General features: G+C 44.4%; 1 protein-coding gene across 3 annotated transcripts in view; it reads right to left on the bottom strand.

Annotated features, from left to right (window-relative positions):
• LOC123448441 (protein ABERRANT POLLEN TRANSMISSION 1-like) overlaps nt 1-24,371 on the bottom strand; it is a 35,292-nt gene extending 10,921 nt beyond the window's left edge. The window contains exons 1-16 of one of the 3 annotated variants that reach the window (XM_045125336.1): nt 23,966-24,365; nt 23,760-23,871; nt 23,346-23,642; nt 22,774-23,039; nt 21,819-22,026; nt 21,026-21,199; nt 20,870-20,947; nt 19,935-20,180; nt 17,076-19,166; nt 15,707-16,763; nt 14,966-15,601; nt 14,689-14,792; nt 10,265-10,621; nt 10,027-10,145; nt 8,659-8,917; nt 4,907-5,131 (exon numbers count right to left, since the gene is read on the bottom strand). In XM_045125336.1, coding sequence (XP_044981271.1) covers nt 4,907-5,131; nt 8,659-8,917; nt 10,027-10,145; nt 10,265-10,621; nt 14,689-14,792; nt 14,966-15,601; nt 15,707-16,763; nt 17,076-19,166; nt 19,935-20,180; nt 20,870-20,947; nt 21,026-21,199; nt 21,819-22,026; nt 22,774-23,039; nt 23,346-23,642; nt 23,760-23,871; nt 23,966-24,114 — 6,378 coding nt within the window. In that variant the 5' untranslated portion in view covers nt 24,115-24,365. Of the gene's footprint in view, nt 1-4,906; nt 5,132-8,658; nt 8,918-10,026; nt 10,146-10,264; nt 10,622-14,688; nt 14,793-14,965; nt 16,764-17,075; nt 19,167-19,934; nt 20,181-20,869; nt 20,948-21,025; nt 21,200-21,818; nt 22,027-22,773; nt 23,040-23,345; nt 23,643-23,759; nt 23,872-23,965 lie in introns of all 3 variants that reach the window. The other 2 variants (XM_045125335.1, XR_006631770.1) reach the window with 2 other exon arrangements.
• Between the last annotated feature and the right edge of the window lie 735 nt (nt 24,372-25,106).

Raw genomic sequence — 25,106 nt, 5'->3', positions numbered from 1 at the left:
CATTCTACAGATTGTGCATCGAAACCAGTACGGGTTCCTCCGACGTAGATCTATTCATGATTGCTTGGCATGGGCTTTCGAGTACATTCATCAATGCCGAAGCTCTCGGAAGGAGGTGGTTCTTCTTAAATTGGATTTCGCTAAAGCATTCGATACTGTTGAACATTCGGCTATGATCAACATCATGCAACACATGGGGTTTAACTCGAGGTGGATTCAATGGATCAAATGCATCTTCTCGTCAGGGAAATCATCGGTCCTGCTGAACGGCATCCCTGGTAAACAGTTTCCCTGCCGATGTGGGGTAAGACAGGGTGACCCTCTCTCCCCATTGATCTTTGTCCTAGCAACCGATCTCCTTCAAACTGAGATTAACAAACAGCTAAATCTCGGCACGTTATCGCACCCCATTGATCCTAGAGGTGATGCTGAGTTTCCAGTAATCCAGTACGCCGATGACACCATCATCATCATGCCGGCATGCCCCGTCCAAGCTGTGAGAATGAAGCAAATACTGGATGACTACGCGGCGACTATAGGCCTCAAGATTAACTATCATAAATCAACTTTAGTCCCTATTAACGTGACGACTGAAGTCTGCAACACAATCATGTCGATCTTTGGATGCGCACAAGCAGCCATGCCATTCACTTATCTAGGGCTACCGCTTGGTACGTCTAAGCCCATTGTCTCGGACATGACGCCGCTGGTCTGTAAAGCAGAGAGGAAAATCACGGCTGACATGTCGCTGATGTCGCATGCGGGCAGATTAGCCCTGATGAACTCGCTCATCACGTCACTGCTTGTGTTTTCAATGGGAACTCTCAGAATCCCCCCGACAATTGCGGAGCAATTTGATAAGATCTGGAGGCGGTGCTTGTGGAGGAAGAAGACTGCGGATGGGTTCAAGAGCAATGCCCTCGTAGCCTGGGAATCAGTTTGCCGCCCCAAAGAAAATGGGGGCCTGGGGGTCTTGAATCTCAAGCTGCAGAACGATGCCATGCTCCTAAAGATGCTACACAAATTCTACAACCGAAGAGAAATCCCATGGGTGTCGCTAATCTGGAACACACACTACAATGATGCAATACCCCATGCACGAGATCAGTGTGGTTCTTTTTGGTGGCGGGAACTGACTAAACTTATGCCGGTATTCCGAGGAATAACGCGGGTCAGGATTAACAATGGGCTCTCATCGCTATTTTGGAAGGATGACTGGAACAATGTCGTCTATGCAGAAAAGTTCCCCCGTGCTTTCTCTTTCGCTAACTCTGAGGATGTCTCGGTTCAGACCTTCCTGGGGGCAAGCTCGCTGCAGGAAGCTTTCTCGCTGCCGCTGTCGGAACAAGCGCATGAGGAGCTCAAGATGATGCAGCAGGAAATTAGAAGTGTTCAGCTAAACCCTAGAGGAGACGACTGGATATGTGCCTGGGGAGCTGACACTTTTACGACGGCGGCGTACCGTCGGTTCTACTACGGAGGAGCCACGGTCCATGCGGCGTTTAACTGGTTGTGGAAAACGAAATGTGTTCCAAAGATTAAGGTGTTTGGTTGGTTCTTGCTGATGGACAGACTTAATACGAGGAATATGCTCAAGCGAAGGCATTACAATATCGGGTCTACTTTGGACTGCATGTTGTGTGACCAACGAGTGGAAGAAACCCTTGAACACCTCTTCTTCGAATGTCACTTTAGTCAACGTTGTTGGGATATGCTAAACATCAAATGGTCAGATCGACGACATAGGCTCGAGATACTGCAACATCAGAGGACGGTGCACCCCCGAAGAATGTTCATGGAAATTTTCCTAGTGGCAGCCTGGAGTCTATGGAAGGAACGAAATAACAAGTGCTTTGAAGGTATAACCCCCTCTCTGGGGGCTTGGCGACGTAGATTCGTTGTAGACTTCTCCAATCTTAAATATCGTGTGGCTGCTAGCAAGGTGCAGATCATAGATGACATTGTTGCAAACTTAGCTGACACCTCCTAATATGTAACTCTTCCCTACCCACCCCCCACCCCCTCCCCCACCCACACCCCCCCCCCCCCCCATGTATATGTGTAATTGTTGGCTTTATATATACATGCAGTAGGAACATATCCTACTGTCTTACATTCAAAAAAAAAGGGATGCACCCTGCAGGAGGACAGGAGATTGCTACTAGCTATGCCAATTTTGTCGATACAAATGAAAGTAACACTGAACACGCATCAATAACAACCCATAAAATAAACTTGGAATGGGTGCTTGACTCTGGAGCATCACGACATGTTGCTGGAGACTTTAATGAGTTTAAATCATATGTTCCACACTCTCGCACATCAGATAAACATTCATTCACATAGCAGATGGCACAGCCCAGCCCATCACAAGTGTTGGGACAGTAAGTCTTGCTTGGTTAGTGATCATAGGACATCAGTGAATAAATAGGATCCTCGGGCAGTCAAGTGTATCTTTATTGGGTATTCTTCACGACAAAAAGGGTGCAAACGTTGGAGTCTGTTTGTGAGGCGGACATTTGCGAGCATGGATGTTACGTACCATGAATCTAAATCCTTTTATGGTGAGAAAACGGTGTCTTGTTTGAAGAACTTGACCAATGGCTCCCTCCGGAGATTGGTCAAGAGGGGGAGAGTAGTAGCACACAGATGCAAATGCAACAGTTACCTTTAGTAACTCATGTGGCTCTTGTGATACAAGCATCAACTTCTACTGGTTATGTGCAAGTTGGCACACCGACTCAAACTGGAAGTGTGCTGAGGTGGACAACAAAGCAAGAGGAGCAACTAAAGGTGTATTCACTGAAGCATGCATCGGCTCAGATTGGTAATGTGCCAAGGTGGACAACAGAGCAAGAGGAGCAATTAAAGGTGTATTCACGGAAGCGAGGTGATGGTGTTGCACATCACCGGGAGCAATAGATCAACCACTGACTGAATAACAGGGTAATACTGATGTGATTTCCATCTCCTCTGGCGGGGATCAGGCTGAAGGGTCAATCAAAGGGAAAATTGCTTTGAGGAGAACTACTCGAGAAACAGCAGGGGTACCAAAGAAACAGTATGGGTTCGATGACAATGGTATTGGAAATTATGTTTCCTATGAAGCATTATCTCGCCCACAGAGCATTTGTTGCTTCTCCCCAGTCTCTGTCAATTCTGATTCACTGGAAGAAGGCAAAGGAGGACTCAAAATGGCGGGTGGCCATGCTGGAAGAGCTGGAGGCTCTATGTGAGACATGGGTACTAACACCCCTTCCAACAGGAAAGAAGGCAACCAGCTACAAGTGGGTACACACTGTGAATCAGAGTGCAGAAGTAAAGGTTGAAAGATACAAAGCAAGGCCTGCGGTGAGGAGGTAGAACCAGACATACGACATTGACTACAATGAGACCTTTGCTCCAGTACTAAAGATGAACACCGTGAGGATTCTGATATCCTGTGCAGCATTTCGGGTGGCCATTACACCAACTTGATGTGAAGAATGCCTTCTTGCGTAGGGACTTGCTTGCGGGAGGAGGTATACATGGTGATTCCACCTGGGTTCTCAACTTCTGAGACTGCTCGAAAGGTATGCAGGCTGAAGAAAGCCCTTTACGGACGGAAGCAGTCTCCAAGAGCTTGGTTTGACAAGTTTAGACCGACGGTGTGTGACATGGGGTATGGACAATGCAATGGTGATCATACATTGTTTTATAGACACACTAAAGTGAAATAACCATCCTTGCAGTTTATGTTGATATCATTATCACCGGTGATGATGACGTAGAGATAGCAAGGTTAAAGGGTTGTCTGAGTACGGCCTTTGAAGTTGAAGATTTTGGTCGAGTCAAGTACTTCCTTGGTATAGAAGTGGCCAGGTCTGGAAAAGGAATAATTTTTTTCTCAAAGAAAGTATACGCATGACCTCCTCTGTGATGTTGGCATGCTAGGTTGTCGAGCTGCTTCAACCCCAATTGATCAAAACCATAAAGTGTCTGCCCAATCAGGTGATCTGGTGTTTAAAGAAAAATATCATCGATTGGTGGGAAGATTCTTGTACCTGTGTCGTGCACGACCAGAGATTGCATTTGTAGTAAGTGTTATGAGCAGATATATGCATGATGCATAAGCCTAGACGTGAACATCTTGAGGCAGTAATCTTGAGATACTTGAAGGGTTCTCCTAGGAAAGGACTGATATACAAGATCATGGACACCTTGTCGTGGATGGTTATTGTGATGCTGATTGAGATAGCTGCCTGGATGACACGAGATCAACTTCATGCCATTGTGTTTTTCATAGGAGGAAATCTAGTGTCTTGAAGAAGCAAGAGACAACCAATTGTTTTCAAATCAATTGCAGAGGCTGAATACAGAGCCATGTCTCGAGGGTTGAGTGAGTTACTATGGACAAGGAATCTATTAGAAGAGTTGAAAATATTGAAGACCAGTTGTATGAATGTATGGTGCGACAAGTCAGTAATTAACATAGCAAACAACTCAGTTCAACATGATACAACCAAACATGTGGAGATTTTGTCAAGTAAAAACTGAATGCTGGGATTAGCAAGATAGAGTATTGTGAGCTCAGGGCAACAGATCGCAGATTGCTTGACTAGAAGACTAAGAGACTGGGAACAAGAGAATGCAGCTTAGCATCTGACAAGATGGGAATGATTGATATTTATCACCCCTCTTGAGGTCCAGGCCAGTTCCAGTGACCTAGCAGAGAAGCCAGACCATGTCTGGTCAGATGCGCCGCTTCACACCAGAAACAACAGCACGAGGTGCATTGCTCTCTCTCTCTCTCTCTCAACAGATAATTGTTCGCCGCCATTTTTTGAAAAGGTACTCCTAGTCTTATGAGCTATTAGAAGTCAAAAATTTAAGATTATGCTTGGCTGGAGAAAAAAAATAAACTTACAATATCATTTATCTCAGCTTCAGAAAAGGCTTTTCCATCTGCTAACATACTCCACCCGACCTTGTTTATCTTGATCGAAACTCTCATGGCACATGAAGGGCTTTTGTTCTTTTCCTTTTCCATCAACCTCAACTGTGCAGCTTTCTGCATAGCACTTCTTAGCATAGAATATGCTTCTTTCCTACCATTTCGAACATTCACAAGTTCTTTCTTCAGACGTTTTACCTAGCAAAAGCCATGATGGTAAACTCAGAATGAAGTATTTTATTCATAAGATACATGCTAATGAAAGATTAAATATTTGCTTCATTAGTGTGAAGTATGAAAAAAAAAACAGATGGAAGTTCACAAACAAATACAATTTACAGGAAGCAAAATATTATAACTCCGCCTATGTTGTCTGAACATAGCCGGTCCCAAGCCCGGGTAATGGAGGAGGGTTGTGATAGGCTTGGCGAGCCAACGTCAAAACTCAGCCACTCTTATTGAGATGAAACCCAAAAAACTATCGTTGGGGCGTAACCGTCTCAACGACGCGCCACATCGGAACCCGGGTGTGGTGGAAAATGGGCAAGGGCCAGGCCATCACCCCCTAGGTGGCGCGCCGTATCGTGATCTGGATACGGTGGCAAGTGAGCAAGGATCGGGTCGTCGCATCCTTAGTGGCGCGCTACATCGGCGCCCAGGTGTAGTGGAAAATGAGCAAGGGTCTTCGCATTTGACTCGACGAGTGCGAAGGGTAAGGAAGCTAGCCAAGCCTAGGAGGATTCGCTTAGGTAGTTGGAACGTAGGGTCTCTGGCAGGTAAGCTTCTGGAGGTAGTTGATTCAGTGGTGAGGAGAGGCGTTGATATCCTTCGCGTCCAAGAGACCAAATGGAGGGGACAGAACGCGAGGTGGAGGGTACCGGCTTAAAGTTGTGGTACATGGGGACGGTTGCAAACAGAAATGGAGTAGGCATCTTGATCAGCAAGAGCCTCAAGTATGGAGTGGTAGACGTCAGAAGACATGGGGACCGGATTATCTTGGTCAAGCTGGTAGTTGGGGACTTAGTTCTCAATGTTATCAGCGCGTATGCCCCACAAGTAGGCCACAATGAGAACACCAAGAGGGAGTTCTGAGAAGGCCTGAAGGACATGGTTAGGAGTGTACCGATTGGCGAGATGCTCTTAATAGGAGGAGACCTCAATGGCCACGTGGGCACATCTAACACAGGTTTCGAAGGGGTGCATGGGGGATTTGGCTATGGCATTAGGAATCAAGAAGGAGAAGATGTCTTAAGCTTTATGCTAGCCTACGACATGATCGTAGCTAACACCCTCTTTAAGAAGAGAGAATCACATCTAGTGACGTACAGTAGTGGGCAACACTCTAGCCAGATTGATTTCATCCTCTCGAGAAGAGAAGACAGGCGTGCATGCCTAGACTGTAAGGTGATACCTAGAGAGTGTTGTCCCTCAGCATAAGCTTGTGGTTGCTGACTTCCGCTTTCGGATTCATGTCCAGCGGGACAAGCGTGCCAAAGTCGCTAGAACGAAGTGGTGGAAGCTCAAGGGGGAGGTAGCTCAGGAGTTCAAGGAGAGGGTCGTTAAGGAGGGCCCTTGGGAGGAAGGAGGTGATGCAGACAACATGTGGATGAAGATGGCGACTTGCATTCGTAAGGTGGCCTCAGAGGAGTTTGGAGTGTCCAGGGGAAGTAGAAGAGAAGCTAAAGATACCTAGTGGTGGAACGATGATGTCCAGAAGGCAATTAAGGAAAAGAAAGTTTGTTTCAGACGCCTATATCTGGGTAGGAGTGCAGACAACATAAAGAAGTTTAAGATGGCAAAGAAGGCTGCAAAGCGAGCTGTGAGTGAAGCAAGGGGTCGGACGTATGAGGACCTCTACCAACGGTTAGACACAAAGGAAGGCGAAAGGGACATCTATAAGATGGCCAAGATCCGAGAGAGGAAAACAAGGGATGTTGACCAAATCAGGTGCATCAAGGACGGAGCAGATCAACTCCCGGTGAAGAACGAGGAGATTAAGCATAGATGGCGGGAGTACTTTGACGAGCTGTTCAATGGAGAGAGTGAGAGCTCTACCATTGATCTGGACGACTCCTTTGATGATACTAGCAGGCGTTTTGTGCGGCGAATCCAGGATTTGGAGGTCAAGAAGACTTTAAAGAGGATGAAAGGAGGCAAGGCGATGGGCCCTGATTGTATCCCCGTTGAGGTGTGGAGAGGCCTCGGGGACATAGCGATAGTATGGCTAACCAAACTTATCAACCTCATTTTTCGGGCAAACAAGATGCCAGAAGAATGGAGACGGAGTATATTAGTACCAATCTTCAAGAAAAAGGGGGATGTTCAGAGTTGTACTAATTACCGTGGAATTAAACTGATGAGCCATACAACGAAGCTATGGGAAAGAGTCATTGAGCACCGCTTAAGAAGAATGACAAGCGTGACCAAAAGTCGGTTTGGTTTCATGCCTGGGAGGTCGATCATGGAAGCAATTTTCTTGGTACGACAACTTATGAAGAGATATAGGGAGCAAAAGAAGGACCTGCATATGGTGTTCATTGACTTGAGAAGGCCTATGACAAGATACCGCAGAATGTTATGTGGTGGGCCTTGGAGAAACACAAAGTCCCAGCAAAGTACATTACCCTCATCAAGGACATGTACGCTAATGTTGTGACAAGTGTTCGAACAAGTGATGGCCACATTGATGACTTCCCGATTAAGATAGGACTACATCAGGGGTCAGCTTTGAGCCCTTATCTTTTTGCCTCGGTGATGGATGAGGTCACAAGGGATATACAAGGAGATTTCCCATGGTGTATGCTCTGTGCGGACGATGTGGTGCTAGTCCATGATAGTCGGATGGGGGTCAACGGAAAGTTGGAGTTGTGGAGGCAAACCTTGGAATCAAAAGGTTTTAGACTTAGTAGGACTAAAACCAAGTACATGAGGTGCACTTTCAATACTACAATACACGAGGAGGAGGAGGAGGATGTTAGCCTTGATGGTCAGGTGGTGCCTCAAAAGGACACCTTCCGATATTTGGGGTCAATGTTGCAGAAGGACGAGGATATCGATGAAGATGTGAACCATCGAATTAAGTCCAGATGGATGAAGTGGCGCCAAGCTTCTGGCATTCTCTATGACAAGAGGGTGCCACAAAAGCTAAAAGGCAAGTTCTATAGGACGGCAGTTCGACCCGCAATGTTGTATGGCGCTGAGTGTTGGCCGACTAAAAGGCAACATGTGCAACAGTTAGGTGTGGCGGACATGTGCATGTTGAGATGGATGTGTGGCCACACAAGGAAGGACCAAATCCGGAATGATGATATACGAGATAGAGTTGGGGTAGCGCCAATTGAAGAGAAGCTTGTCCAACATCGTCTGAGATGGTTTGGGCATATTCAGCACATGCCTCCAGAAGCCCCAGTACATAGCAGACGGCTAAAGCATGCGGATAATGTCAAAAGAGGCCGGGGCAGACCGAACTTGACATGGGAAGAGTCCGTAAAGAAAGGTCTGAAGGATTGGAGCATCACCAAAGAACTAGCCATGGACAGGGGTGCGTGGAAGCTTGCTATCCATGTGCCAGAACCATGAGTTGGTCGCGAGATCTTATGGGTTTCACCTCTAGCCTACCCCAACTCATTTGGAACTAAAGGCTTTTTGTTGTTGTTGTTGTTGTTGTTTGTAAAATATAATTTATGCCTGTGTGGACAGACAACAAGTGTAACTCCCGTACGTACCAGCATTGACTTTGAACCAGTAACAATTGATGTAGAATCATTGGTTTTTGGTGACTGACTCGGATCACCAGATAATTCACTACCGGTAGACAAGATTCTGATATCATCAAAGAGTATCTTCCGTTCTCTTTCTTTTACTTCAACATGGATCTTCGCTAATTCGACCTCTTCGACTCCATCTGGTACAACTGCATCAGATTCTTCAGCAATATCGCTATCATCATCATCAAGGGGGTAGCACACATTACTCTTCCGAGTTCTGAGAAACCGAGTAGTTTCATTAGTACGAAGCAAATAGCACCCAATAGATATATTGCCCAGTCAAGTTTACAGATGAATAAAGCTAGCAGAAACCAAAATGCTATTACGAACTAAATTAACTTATTTTGGTTTTTATTTTAAGAAATATATTCATGTTTATAAGTTCCACGGGAGTGCCAACTCCAGTCTATCATGTGCAGTTTAAAATGGCTAATAACAAGGAATGTGGAGATTTTTAGGTCACAAAAATAGGATTTTGGAGATAGTATTTTGTAGAATTTGCACTTGGTAGGTGGCAGGTCGGTAAGTTTTTGCAGTAAGTACTAGAAAAGAGAAAGGTGGTGTGATTGTGATTGAAGCCTGTTGATGAGCAAAGCATGGTGGATTCTAGGGATTATCCCAAATCTATACCATATTAGAGAGCATGAGAATGGATTTAAACATCGATAAATGTGTAACTTGTTCAAACTAGCAATATAGATATGCAGAAGGGATTTATGGGCCACATGGGCGAAGGCATCCTACGTTCTATATAGATTAGAGAGTATATATCACACTTGATATTTAGCACTGACAAGTGATACTCCATCCATTCGTAAATACACGACTTCCCAAAAAGCATTCGGTCAAAAAAATAATAATTTTGACTACAGTTATGTAAACTATTTTTTAGATTTGTAAGGTCAAAATAGTACCCATAAGATTTTTCATAAAGAATTTTTCATATATACTACGCTACAAAAAATAACGGTCAAAGATACATATTGGAGACTGTGTCAATGTCTAAAACTTCATCGCTTAACAACTGGAGGGATTATATGACAAAAGCTCATATAAAACTAAAGAATGTTCATCGTTTGTTCATACCCATATGAACAAACACCACAACTGGAGGGATTATATGACAAAAGCTCATATAAAACTAAAGAATGTTCATCGTTTGTTCATACCCATATGAACAAACACCCAATAATCATTATCGGAGTATTTCCTAGTATTTTGTCAAGGAATCTACCACGTTAGATCTTCCCAATCTGTTGTGAAGGTACTGATAGCATAATAGTATTCAAATACTAAATTGGAAGTATTAAAAGATAGACAGAATACCTGGGAGCTCTTGCAAAGAGAAGATTAGTCAAAACATCCATCATAACCTGAAATTGGCGTGATGTCATACCAGCAGTTATATCTGGAGAGTTAAATGCCAGCTCTTTCAGTGGCTTGACCTGCATCGCCAAAAAAACAGTAAACACGTACACTTGCTACCTCCACTGAGGCACTGACTATGCCAAAAGATGCTCCGGAAATGGTGCAAAGCAACATCAAATTATGGCAGAGAATAGACCTTTAGTTCAGGATTTCCTCCCTTGTGTCTTGTGATGCGGAAGTACATTTGGCATGGCATAAATACCCTCTCAAGTAAAGCACCAGTTCTTTTGACTTCTGACGATCTGCGATGTATTTTTGGCAGCCACTGAATACCAGCACCGGGATCAACATCAGTTGGAGCAACATGAGCCTGAACATGCTCCAACATTACAGAAACCTCAAAACGTGACCAGGTCATTTCTGGCTTGGTCTCTCCGATGGATACGTTGCTGGCGCCAAGTGCTTTCTCAAACATTTCTTGACCAACTTGTACAACTGATTGAAATGAACGAACCATCACCCGTCCACTACCAGCAGCTAACAGAAACCTACCCTGATGTAGTTGTAACAGATATATCAATCATTGCAACAGTGCTCCTAATTATATGTATTATCAAAACTGAAACCATTCTTCCATAAACACATCACTTAGTAAGGAGTAACAAACAATGAGCTTGAAAGTAAATTCCCTAGCTGTCAAGGAGTGTTCACATGCAATCTATGTACCTGCAATCCATCGTACTGAAATTGTGAAGTTTTCGTGAGAATTTCATAGGAGCGGTAACCTGATGTGCTCCCCCGCACTCCCCCCCCCCCTCCTAGCTCCGCGTAGCCCCCAGCCCCGCCGCCGTCAAACCCCAGCCGGTAGCCCACCCTCCCTTCCCAGCCCCGCCTCTGCCCTGCCATGGCGTCCTCTAGCGCGGACCACAGAGCGACCCTCTCAGGCGAGCGCGCGTCCTCCGGCGACCGCTGGCTCGACTCGGGGAGCGAGTCCTCCGCGTGCTCCAATTACGACGTTGCCCGCCGCCTCGCAGCTCCCTCCACGCCGTTGGCGCCCCCTGCCCCTAGCCCCGCGGCGCCGACCAGACAGCTGACCAGGAGCCCCCTTGGCCCCCGCTCCGAGGCGCACCGGTCCTCTGACGCCGATGCGGTTGACACGGATGGTTTCTGGCTGCCCAGGCGCAAGAACCGGCGCCGCCGCCCACACCCGACCGTGGTGGCCAACTGTGCCGCCCCCACACCCTTCCCCCGAAGCGGTGGCCGGGCTCTGCTTCTGCTGTCTGGACCATCACCACCGCGTGCAGGACTGCACCAACGACGTCCTGACCTTCAGCCATGACTCTCGCTCATGCGACGACCACCATCGGAACGCGGAGCGGCGGCCCCGCACCTCACCTGGTAGCTCCCGTTCTGCCGCCGTGGAGCCCCAGCGCCCACAAGCCGCGCACCTGCCGCCGCCCCCACAAGCAACTCCGGCAGTGCCACTGACCGACGCCCGCTCGTCCGGGCCGGAGCGCATCATCATGTCGCACACCGTGGAGATGGAGGCGGAGCTGGTTCTGACTCTCGCGTTGGTGGCCTCCGTCACCGGCAATCGCCCGCACGTCTCTGACAACGAAGTAGCCGTGGCGCTCTTTGACTCCTTTGGGCTGGTCGAAGGCGACTTCACTGTGTACGCGCAGCACCCGAAGGACTTCCTGATCCTCTTCGGCTTGCAGGCTGCCATGGACCGCCTCGCCGGCGAGCACTTCATCAGCTTGCCCCGCTTCCCCCTCTCGATGCGTCGTTGGAGTAAGCTTGCCCATGCAGGCTCCGGTGAGTTCGAATACCGCGTCGAGCTCGAGCTCCGCAGCATCCCTACTCAGGCCTGGCACCTCTCCACAGTCAACCACATTCTTGGGAGGAGCTACTGGATTGAGCGCCTACACCCCCAGACTTACTCCCGTGCCGACCTTGCCTCATTTCGCCTGTCCGGGCGCGCACATGACCCTACTGGCATCCGCCGTGCCGCCATCCTGGAAATCGTCAAGTGGACCCCCGCACGCCTGAGCACCGACACACCATCCATCCGGACACTCACCTTCTCCATCTCCATTGCCATCGTCCGCGCTGAGATGTTCCAAGGCCCACCCCCTTGCGCACCACCCGGCACGGACCCAGGTCGGGGCCGAGGGGCCGGCAACGACAATGACCCAGGCCCATCGCCACGGCCCTGGACACGCACGCTGCCGCGGCCGCAAGCACGGACGCACGAAACCTCAGCCCACCGGCCGCGCCGACGGCATGGCGGTGGACAACCTAGGATGACGCATCAGCCACCAAAGCTCCCGCACGGACGGTATGGCCACGGCGACGGGACGGCCTGACCCGCCCGACACGGTGGCGTGTTCGGCCGCTCAGCCAAGGTACGACATGCTGTCGTGGCCCGGTCAGCCTGGATCCCACAGCCGGCGTCACCGTGCCAGAAAAGGAAAGGGGAAAAGGAAAGATAAGCCCACTTGACTACGGGCCAGGAGGGCAGCGCTTAGAGCAACTACAATAGTAGAGCCGGCTGCCGGCTGTAAGCTCATGCCATGTCACCTATAGCCCATCTTATAGCTAACATATACAATAGTTAGTTAGAAGAGTGTACTACTTATTTATTATATGACCTAGGGATGAAAATGGAGTGGAAACTTTTCGCTTTTCCGGAGGAAAAATGAAAACGGAGAGGAAATATGAAAGCGGAAATGGAAATTTGCAAAACGAAAATGGAAATGGAATTTTTAATGCGAAAACGGAAACAAAAACGGAAGAATGTTTTTCGGTGGAACATATGTGGAAATGGAACTTTCTGTTTCCGTGAATATGGAATTTCCCATTTTTACTATAGGCCTACGGGTACTTTGTAGCCCAACCATCAAATAACACCCAATGACACAATGAGCATAATGGATCATTTAAGGCCCAACTTATACTACCATATATATACTCAGCTAGACCCTATAGACAATTGTCATGTATAATACAATACTAGGATATATTGCTAACATAATCAAATTATTTTGTAGACATGTTAGCAATTTATTAATTCTTGTTGTAGTTTATATTACTCTATGATTCAAGGGTTTTAAAGTTCTGGTCAACGCCCACTTCTATTTCTGTATCCGCTTTGTATTCGCTCCGTGTCTGTTTTCGGTAGTATCTGTTTGCGTATTCATTTCCGGGGTTTTTGTATTCGTTTCCACTTCTGCAAAACAATATGAAAACAAATGTGATAGCACTCAGTTCCGTCCGTTTCCGCTCCGTTTTCATCCCTAATATGACCCACCTTTCATTCTCACAAAGTGCCTAGGAGCACGTGCTAGAGCTGGCTCTTAACTAAGAGCCCGCTTACCTTCTCTCTCCTCTTATCTCTCCTCCAACTAAGCAAAAATATACTACTTTATTCCTTATAGCCAGCTGACTCAGCTCTATTGTACTTGCTCTTACGCTACCACTAGGGCGCGACATCGGGCCTGGCAAGGACAGCTGGCAACGCGCCAGTGGTTGAGGCGCCAGAAACGATCTGGCACTTGTTGCTGCACTGCCCTTTCACTCGATAGGCATGGCACGAGACGCTAGCCTGGCTACGCATACTGACGACGATCCCCAACCAGGAGCCCACTCTCATGGGCTGGTAGCGGCGCGACAAGGCCAACACGCCGCAGCTGCAGCGCAAAGCCCTGAAATCTGCCGCGCTTCTTGTTCCATGGATGGTGTGGAAGCATAGGAATAGCTGCGTATTCGACAACGCGACACCCTCCCTCGACACGCTTATGGTTCGAATAAAGGAGGAAGCCTGCCTCTTGGCAAAGGCAGGAGCCGCGGGTCTTAGAGTGGTTCTGCCCCCTTAATGGGATGTGCATTAAGAGTCTGTAACCTGATCACCACACCGTCCATTCTTGGACTTCTGTAACTGACTTCCTTCCTTTTCAATGGAAAGAAATGCAAATCTTCAGCGTTTTCTCAAAAATAATAATTTCATAGGATATTAATCAGAACATCCATTCTCACTGAGTAGGATTTTTACAAATTTATCCATATGGGAATCGTATGTTCCAAACGGGACCTTAAGTTCGTCGAAATTTATATATTATCCAATTATATGGAAGTATTTCTTATGAGATTCAAATATAAAATGTAGTTGCATTTATGTTTTAAAATCAAATACGAATTTCTGGCCCATTAAAACGTGAAAATCACCTCAAAGTCATTTGTTATTCAAATTCTCTTATTTAGCAGACTGAAAACCAGCCTCTTAGGAGGATTGTACTTTCCATCTTTTCAATGAAACGAAACGCAAAGAGTCTTTTGCGTTTTCTCGAATAAAAAAACACTATCAGCTTAGGCCCACTGTTTCTTGTATGGGTAACATTGGTTATGGCCACTATCTGCCGGTAATGTGCTGAAGATAAAGGTTTGTGCATAGTTTTGGGTTTTTCACAATATTTCTTAAAATATGGTAAGTGCTTCAAAATATGAACTATTAATATGTTATTTCTTAAAACATGACTGAAGGAAAAACAATACGATATTTCTTAAAATGTTAAGTGCTTCAAAATATGAACTGCCAAAAAAGCAGGGCAGCAGAATACTCACATTTGCTTCTTCTGAATGCAGATTGAACTGAGGTTGGACAATATTAACCATGAAATGTCTCGTGCCTTCATCTTCAGAATCACTACTGTTTGAAGGCTTCGTTGCTACATCACAAGTTACTTGTCAAAGTAAGAAAACTATCAATGCAGCTGCCAAATTTTCCAAATGTTTAGTGCTACTAAACCATTTTTTAAGTAATAAAACAAAAAAAATACCAACTTAGTTCTGGGGTCAGTGCAAACAGCTAGCACGATAAGGGATTGTGTGATAAGCATACCAGTTTCACTACTCGATGTTGGCTCTAGCTTGCTGGATCCGATGGAAGAAGCTGGGTCTGAACTCTTGGTTTGTTGGAGAGGATCTGAAGACTGTGATGCTGAGGGTGAAGAGTTGGGAGCACCATCATTAGACATCTCAGCTTCTTTAATTGCCTGTTTTTTCTCAAGAATCTTTCTTTGGGTGTATTGGCGAGAAGGAGATGGTTTTGGAGGCTGAAATGCTTGGGTTAAACCACCAACCCAAGATAAGATAGCAGCTCTATTTTCTAGACTCCATAGAATTTTTAATCCATGAACGAATACTCGCTGACAATTGTCAGCAACAACAACATTAAACCCCTCCTCATCACTACCTGATTGCTCATGGTCACTTTCATCACCCCCATCAAACTCAGACTTGAATGATGTCACCTCAGATTTTTTCCTGCCATCCTCCTGCCATGCTGATAATCTAGCAGCATCGGCCTTGGGAGTTTGTTTTCGTATTGTGAAATAATCAGAGTACAGAAAAAATCCATCATCCCGGCTTTTCTCAGTCGATCTAGTTTTCGTTTTGCTCTTTTCACAAGCAGGATTATCTGCAACTTTGGCATGCAGACTCTTGCTTTCTACCTGGGCATCCTTCGAACTTGTTTCTTCAGGAGTATTATTAATAAATACCTTCAGTAAGTGCAGGTCTATGCCCATGTAGACAAGATCAAGAGGTTCGCGCTTGCAGTCAAAAGTAAAAATCTGCTTACCACGACTGGAAGAAATTTCCAATCTGAGCTTTGTAAAGTGCAATGTCAAACCTTTAGCAGGATCATCAGACTGTAGTGGTATATTATTGATCTGCAATAATGTAGCATCAAAACGAATACACTGTTCGGTCATAACTCTATCAAGTGGAAGATTTCCAGACCGGATAAATCTAGGAACTCCAAACCGTGGAAACCTAGAGAAAAGTCTTAATTTATGGGGAGGAAGAAAAAATAAGTTCCACCACTTTGATAGCCAGACCAAATCATGAGCTCCAACATTCAGGGTCGGAGAATCATTCGAAGATGCTTGGGTTTTTTGTTTACTCTCCATAGGTTCAGCAGTACTAGGTTTAAGTGAAAAGCTCCACTTTAGTGAGAGTGAAGTTGACCGAAATGGATCAAGTACTTTGTCTCGCGGTTTTCCCTCTACAGGTAGAGTAAATATATAATGATCCATAGGGTTGCCTGAATCACATCCCCACTCTATTGCAATGTCCATGAAAAAGGAGGGTGTTTCAAGGAAAGGTATAGTTGTGTGAGGTGGAGGTTCTAGAGTGCACTTCTTCGCAAGACTCTCTAGGCTAGTGATGTACACCTTTAGACACTTTGAAGACAGACTGACATAACCATCCACATATCGTATTTCTATATAGCCAGTTGTGATTAGCAATTGATCTAGTTTCTCATAAGGACTTGTTGCAGCAGGGAGATGCCACATTGTTTCAGCAAGACATAAGCTGAATTTACCGTGGATATAGTTCCGCATATCATCCCACCAGGGTAAACTGCGCTCTCTTCTAGGAGGTTCGGGGCGCTCAAAGTACCATCTTTTAGCTAGATTTGCCCTCCGCAATGCACATGTAAAAGCATAGCTTATATCGGCAAAAACTGGCTCATAGCCGACTCCAAAAGAGACCTCCCCTCTTTGAAAGGACAATGGTATGTCAGCATATGTTTTCATCGGTGGGGTATAGCCAGTAGCGGACCGTAGCAGATTTACTCGCCACCATTTCCCAACATAAACATCTTGTCGAACTTGGGGCTGAAAACAAGTCGCCTGCCACCAGAAACAAATTATTATATAATTTGAAGTGATATTTGACCAGGACAAAAAAATAAAAATGTATGAAGTACTCCTTTCGTAAAGTAGTGATCTAAACGCTCTTATATTTCTTTACGGAGGGAGTACATATTTCAGAAATTATTTTTAATTCCCTAGCTATGAACAAAATTATGTATTTGAACAAAGAGAGAAATTACAGCTATATGATGTTTGAGTAAGTCTTCCTCTTTTCTACTGCCAAAGGATGAGTTCACAGTTCTAATAGTATTCCATAAATGAAAGGAGCGAACAGCATCAAAGGCTAACCTGCTGGGCAAGCACAAGCCGTCCATCACATTTAGCAGAGGTTCCAGAAAAGAGTGGAAATGTGTAATCTCTTATATATGCAGATAATGATTTAGCTTTCAAAGTAAAATTGCTGCCATACAACCGGGAAAATGGAATATCATTTTTTGCACAAACAGGATCCACACTTTTAACAAAACTAATCATTCCTTCATCACCCCCATCAATTTTTGATAGGCTCACATCAACATCTTTTGCACAGATTGACATCACTGATGCTCTCTGTTTACTCATCTTAAATCCTGACTGGAAGCCACTTGAACATGAACCTGACCCTTCTGATACTGACAACTTACGACATGCCTGGTAATATGATTTAAATGCCTGTATATGGATTTCTTCTCTAAGCTTTTCAAGAGATTGCACGCCAGGCGCATCAACATCAGGGCTGTCATTGCTCTTTTCAGAAACAGAGCCATCCAATTTTGCCTTGGGGGAGTCTTTGTTTTTGGCTGACTCAAGCTGATCGAGCAGATCCAACCTAACTATGGACTCATTAAATACATTCTTCATTAAACTCATATGCTCATCAAGCCAACCTTGGAGAGGTTCTTCTTCAATTTCTGCTGTGAGGTCACGTACAATTAACCTGACATACCGAAATACCGTGGATTTTGATTTGCCCTTTTTACTGCTGCTGCTGCTAGATTTCTTCTCAGGAAATAATACGGATGTTTTCGCTGCAGAAATAAGTTTAAACGCCCGCAATGTATCCTCAACTGCATCATCAATAGCACGCAGCTGCAACCTAAAAGGCAGGCATATATAAACATCTCGGCATTGAATAACCCAATCACATGTAGCTGCAGACTGAAACTTCTTATCAGGAAGGCTGTCCGAAACAGAAATCGGGATGCGTGAAATCTGCATACGGCTGCTTTTGAAAAGCTGTGCATCACAAAAAGTAACTGCAACCCCTTCAATCAAAACACCAATCTTGGCATTCTCAGAAAAAATAGAGCCGACATGAATCATTGCTTCAACCCCATCAGCAAGTTCACCTGAAATTTTCAATGATTCCACATCAATGGCAATAACTGATTCCCGTTTCTTTTGTGCCTTCTCTTGCTGGCTATTGTCTGTAGGATCTTTTTTTGTCGAAGCATCCATGTGCACTGTTTCATCTTTTACCTCAGTAGCAGAATTCTGGAGTTTCAGCCTGTGCAGAACAGATTTAAGCCGTGTGGCTACTTCAAGTAATTCCAGACAGGGATCTGGCTCATACCTGACTGCTACATCTGTCACGTTGATGAGGGAGCAGACTGCATTGTCATTCTGCCCACCAGAACGCTTGACGAACTTTGCCTTTTGCACCTCAAAAAGTGTAACCTCCTCTGCAGGATTATCATCAAACTGATATTCTTTATGTGCTAATCTGGATCTTCCAAGTTCAACCTGCATGGAGTGCTTTTCCTTGTTCAGACTTGCACCAAATCGGTTAATCTCAAGAGAAGTGGAGAAGTTAACATGCTTATGATCTGCAAGGCTGGTCGAGTTTACATAGGCCATCCTTGGGCCACCATTAGCATCATCGATTATCATAACACGGCCACCCTGTGAACCAAAATTTACACGCTTTGGATCTGCTACGGTCATATCTTCAAGCCTCATGTCACCAACATACAAAATAGAGCACTGCTCAACACTAATCTTCACTAACTGTGCTCCTTTAGCATTCTTGGTAGATTTTTGAGAAGTCTCGTGTACAGGTCGTTTCTTAGGGGGGCGAATGCTTTTCAAAAAACCCTTGTAGGACATTGCGGTTGTACAAAGCAACTCAAGGTAATAAAAACAGAAATGCATTCCTATTCCAGATATATTAACAGAGAGAGCAGATTTAACATGGTCAACGCCGCTATCTTTGCCTGCCTCCTTTTTCTCCAGATCAAGAGTTGAGCGGCTAATGTGCAGTAAGGTGCCCGAAATGCTTTCATTTATCAACTGTTGATGTTTCACAGCAACAAGGAATTTTAGTTCTCCAAGCTTTGCATGCAGTTCAGGTCCTTGGTTTACCAACTTACTTGCAGAAAAATAAGTAGACAGGAAGCAACACTGCATAATCCAGCATTTACAGCTAGGGTTAGTAGTTATAAAATGGCAACATACCAATTTGATGTGATTCATAATTTGGACACATGAAAGCTTGTAACCTTAATATTTCTGCAGTACTAAGGAGACATGAATCTCATAATTCATTAAATCATGTTGGCATGGTCATGATAAATGGGAATGTGGGCAGACAGCAATTTCTATTATTACGAAAGTAATAACTACGAATAGGTAGCGCTTGATATAGCATTGCTATGGCTATGACAAGGAATATCGCAGAAATAAATCTAGCATTTGGCCTCCATGAGTGTATTAGTAAGTAAAGGATTGGTTCCATTTAAAATTAGCATAGACTAGGAATGTTCTGGATTAATTTCCCTCGTAAATGCTGAAATACCAATAACACACATGATACCTTAAAATGGAGTTATTATCGGAAGAACAAATGTAAAAATATCGAAAGAACAAATGTAAACCCAGAACACCTTGAAATCATTTGCAACTGCTACATTACCAGGGTTCAGTCATGACATTCAAATGCGTTGATCATGAAATCATATTGCAATGGCTCAGTCATTACAAATGTGGAGCATTTTGAGAATATTCTTCTTATTAATGTAAAAAGGAAGCAAACAACACATTGAAATAATTCATGATTGGTGCTGTGTATATCAAGCATCAGTATAGCTTAATGAAGCAGTCATGTTACATGACTTATTCAAAGACTCATGGACATTCAGAGTAGAACAGAGCACATGATAAGGAACTTACATGGAACAGAGGTATGTCATCAAGACTATAAAGCACAACAGACAACTCTGGTACTGAGAATGTAAGTACCAAAGCCAGTGCTAAATTTTCTTTGGGCACCTTGTCTTGTTGTGGACTTTCATGAACAACAAGGGGCTTCTTTTTAGCTGACTTCATCAAGATCAGTGGCTTAATTCTGCTTATAATAAGATTACATTGGCCCCCACTGATCTTGATATTTACTTCCGCTCGAATTGGCACTGTTGACTGAGAAAAGGCAATGCATCAACACATATGCCATGAGAAAGATATTACACAACAAAAAATATTTAAAAAAACAGAGAAGTGAAAAAAAAATGTCTTCCTGAAAACAAGGACAAGACAGCCTACAATTTGCTCAATCCTATAAGAACTAACCATATGATTACCTCCTTTGTTTGCACATGTGAGGATGCATATGCATGAATGCAAGACATGACACTGTACCTAACATTACCTACACACGGTAGACACACCAAGCTTTTGGGCTCACTCTATTGGCCATGAAAACAGCTTTAGCAATGTCCTAAGTATGCAAATTACCAAGATTTTCTTTATTCATATATTGGCAATTATGGGTCCACGCAAGTCCACCTAGGTATTCTAATTAATTATCTCAAAGCAATACCTCAGACAGATATTTCAAAAAAAGTGGATATGGCTGCATTATATCACTAGAAGATACAACTAGTGTAATGGTAGTTTTATTACATAGTTATATTACTTTTGTTTGCACGGAGACCTTGTCGAGCCAAAATTATGAACAGAACTGCAAATCTATTGGTTCATACGTGAAATGTTTCCCAACAAATGCAGCAATTTACAGTAAAGGTCGAGTTGAAGCCAGCAGGAATTTCTTAGAGAAATCATTAGATTAACAGTAGTACAAATTTACACTGCAAGCAAACTAGACTGACCTGAGTGGGAATATTAGCTGAGACAACAGTTGCAATTTTCACTACGTCTAATACAGTTGTAGAACCATCCATCAGAAGCTGAAAAAACAAATAATCATCATAACATAATCTAAGTTGAAAAAACTAGACCACTCATAGGAGAACACGGAAACATACATGAATATCTGTCACGTCAGTTTCCAACCAAAGGTGTGTTGCAGCCACCCCTAATTCGTTCTGAGGCTGTGACTTCATAAGTCTCACAGAAATGCTACCGATTTCGTTGTTCATCGAGAGGCCATGGTCCTTTGGCAAAAACTTCAGATCTAGCTTGGACATATTGAAGCTAACCTTCCAAAGAACAACTACATTTTAGTGAATGGTAACCCGGCAGCCAACTTACATTCAAAAAATTGTAAATGTAACAATTTCAAATGGCAATGTAGAAGTTGCTGAGGTGATGCCAACAATAAATATTTGAAATTGCACCTGGAGTATACAATTGTTATGAACTAAAGTACATGTATTACATGTTACATCATATCAGCTCATGATATTTGTGTTGGACACTTCTTAGAGTACTGGCATGTTTTCAATCAAACAGTCATAGTTAAATGTATTAAGAGGCAGAGGATTGATTTTTCATGCTAAAATATTACAAGTGGAGAACAGTAGTTAGGTAACTGAAAACATAAAGAATAACACATCTTAGCCTGGTTGTGCATTCATCAGGAATTCGAATTATATCTAGCCTACAAAAATATTTGTGTGTTGCGGAGCTAAGTGAATATAACTAAGAATATTATGGTCTCAACCATTTGGTGAACAAAGGTGGTCTATGCGGGTCTTGTTTAATAACTTCAAAAGAAGAAGAGGCTAGAAAGCATAGAACTATATATGGAGAAAGACAATGCCCATATATAATAAAAAATGGTAAACATCAGTGGTTACTACAGGAAATCAATACAACCTTTTCAGGAATCAAATCGATCTTCTTATTCAATGACAAAAGCTTGCTCCCCTCAGATTTCGCAGCTGGTTTATTATCCACAGTAGATTCATCCTTCTGATCAGCAACAGTAGAAGCAGAAGGCTTCTTGGCGAATAGTTTTTCTTCCAGGTTCACAACAATTGGACCAGACATCAGATCCAAATTCTTGACTCTAATTCCTTTATCCCTAAAGAGTGTTATAAATAATGTTACAACTGCAGAATACTCAAGTGGATGACATGTATTGAGGCTGAATGGGCCAATATATAGGAGTGCAGGAGATGAGCTAATGCAAGCCAACTCAATCTGGTACCGACATCACACTACCACACATATACACTCTTAACAAAAATTGTCAAATTTTTGTTCTTTCACAAGAACGAATGCTACAACGCATGCAGTTTCTGTAATCGAATGGGTTCCACAAATGCGATTATAACAGTAAGGTAGCAATTTAAGCTTCACATAGGCATAGAACAATTGTTATATGACCCTGATTGTTAGCCTTGTGATAATTCATATCCTGAACTTCATTGAACAAAAGTAGACTGAAAATACAATTTCCTTTGAGGCTTATCGATAAGTTCTGGGGGTGCAGAAAGTAACTTATCGATAGGCAAAACCACCTTATCTACCATGTGTTGTATTAGTGGAAAAAGTTGAATCACAGAAGGTGTTTTACAAAATTATATTTTTGACTGCTATGGTTCACATGAGTACATTATGGTTAGGTTGCAGTAAGAAGCATTGAAAAGGTACAGCAAATAGCAATCAGTTCTGCGCGGAGCCATGCGATGAAACTAGTAATCAGTTAATCACCAACAACTACTACTCAATCAAAACATCGGAGATACTACCCATCAATGGATACTTTCCAACTAAAATGACCATACAGTGTCGGGAGTGTTTGCAAAGCATCTCCTTGAGGGGTTACCTCTGATGAAGCTCACACGAGAGTGCTATATCCTCAAGCAAGAAAGAGCTGCAGTCAGAAGTGTCCACAGCTGAAGAATATTGTCCACTCACCCACCAATCCAATTTGTTAAATGGTGATGAAGTATCATTTTCAATGCCATCTATCTCTAACGCTTGTACAAATAAAGGTATCAGGTGTATTTGAACATTAAGAACTGGATGCAGTGCCCCGGATTTAGATAAATCAATCTTAAAGTCCTTGATGCCAAGAGCAGCTTTTGGATCCTACGGTAAGAAAATGACAAGTTTTCCGTCAAAAGTAATATTAAGGATATGTACATATTTGCAAGAAAACAGAAGGTGTTGTGATAATTCTAAAGTGGTGATGTTGTCAGAAAATAGCCAAACTTGAACGAAAGCATTGCAATCCCCGACTAAAGATAAAAAATAACACAAGAAAGGAGAATTGTAAAATATGGTGTTATTTGGAACTAACTAGTCCTATTTGGTGTTGCATTAAAAAAGATTAGCCTGCAATGCAATGCAGTATCGGACAGCATAAAATATTTGACAGAGGAGGGAGGGAGGTACCTTGAGCCTGAGGTCCACTACAGAAAGTGATAAAAGGCTGGCAACATTTGTTATAAGCCTCCATTTTGCTTGGCCTTTGGAATTTCCTTTTTGTTTGGGCGATGAGACTGAGGTTGGCTTGCGCCGGGCAGGTTTCTTTTTGTTTGCAGATTTGGCGGGTTGCCTGAGCACAATGTGCAATTCAGAAATTCGCAATTGCAGGACTGGGCCTTGAGTTAGTATGGCGAGTCCCAGCTGAGTGAGTGGCTTGCGCAGGCCGAGTCTAATTTCACCGACAGACAAGGACTGGAGCGGTCCCTGAAAAAAGAAGGATTAGCACTGGTTGTGATGAACAAGTAATAAAAAAGTGATGATGAGGCTGGGTACTAGTACTACTAGTAGTGTGGTAATAAAGCAGGGCAGGGAGATGCATACTTTAGGAGAGTTAATGGTGATGCCCCTGAGATAATTGAAACCATAGGAGCGGCAGCCGATGGAGAGCTTGGCCGTGCGACGGAGCACCCATGCCAGAGCCTTGGCAGACAAGCTGCGTTTGCAACGAACGATTTGTTTGTTTATTTAGATTTGGAGAGAGAAAATCCCAAGAAATGTGAAGAGCAAGAGAGAAGAAGAGCGCATACAGGATGCCGACACACGATGCCGCGGCGACCAAGGCGGCAAGGAGTAGGAGCTTGAGGGTGGAGAGGAGGAGGCCATAGCGGAGGACGAACTCGAGGGCCTCCCAGGCGACGACGAACCCCACCAGCAGCTGCACGAGGCCGAGCATCATCGCCGCCGCCGCTGCTGCTGCTGCATTCACCACCGCCCCGTTGTCGCATCAAACTGGAAATTCTCCGTGGGGTGCAATGGGGTTGGCCGTGCGTATGTCGCGGTGGATTGGATCCGATCGACCGGGCGAAGGAGAAGACGGAGTGGAGGAATCGCAAAGTAAACTAGTGGTGGAGAGGAGGAGTGGAGAGGAGGTGGTGCGCCATTTCCGGAACAAGCTGAGGGGGAGGGGAGGGGAGGGGAGGGGAGGAAGTGCCACCGCACGGCGGTTAGGGCATGTACAACGACATCCATTCAGCTGTCTGTACCACATGCCACGTATGATATTTGTCTAGCTAGAGGAGAGGGAACAAGGAGAAAGAAAAAAGACGTCTGTAATTCGGTCTATAGACCTGAAAATTCGCTAGCTATCGTCGACTTATTTGCCGTTGTACGGCTGGGCGTCTGTATAGTTTTCCGTTTCCCAAACAAACCGTCAAATCCCGTCCTCCACAAATTCAATCCACGAACAGTTTTTGCTTTTCTCCGTCGCTACCTACTCCGGCAAGACCTGCACGGTTGGGAGCCGCCGGACTGTCGGGATGGATAGATGCCGCGTATGACGAACGATGAGCTGCAGCGACAAAAATAATCGATCAGGGATCATCTAGCTAGCTAGGCATCACACTAGATGTCTATGCTACAAGGAGAGCCTGATTAGATTAAACTATCTGCTTCTCGATCTGCAGCGACGACGATGGTCTAGCTTTGAGAGCTGCGATTCTTCAACCCACATCTTTTCTTGGGATGCATCACGCTGGACAGTCGTACCGACGCCGTCGTCAGTTTTTTCACAGTCTGGAGCGGTTGTTGATGAAGGTGGATAATTGAAATAAATTTTACTATAATGCGGTAATTTCAGAGAGCTATAGACACCAAAGAGACAGTCCATTGTAGAGGGAATTTTTACTAATGTCTGTAAGTGACGTGGATGATTGTAATAGACAGTAGCCG

This window comes from Hordeum vulgare, chromosome 4H (genome assembly GCF_904849725.1).
Source record: "Hordeum vulgare subsp. vulgare chromosome 4H, MorexV3_pseudomolecules_assembly, whole genome shotgun sequence".
NCBI classification, from domain to species: Eukaryota; Viridiplantae; Streptophyta; class Magnoliopsida; order Poales; family Poaceae; genus Hordeum; species Hordeum vulgare.
The sequence above is the reverse complement of the archived record's forward strand: the minus strand, read 5'-3'. Positions and strand labels throughout refer to the sequence as shown.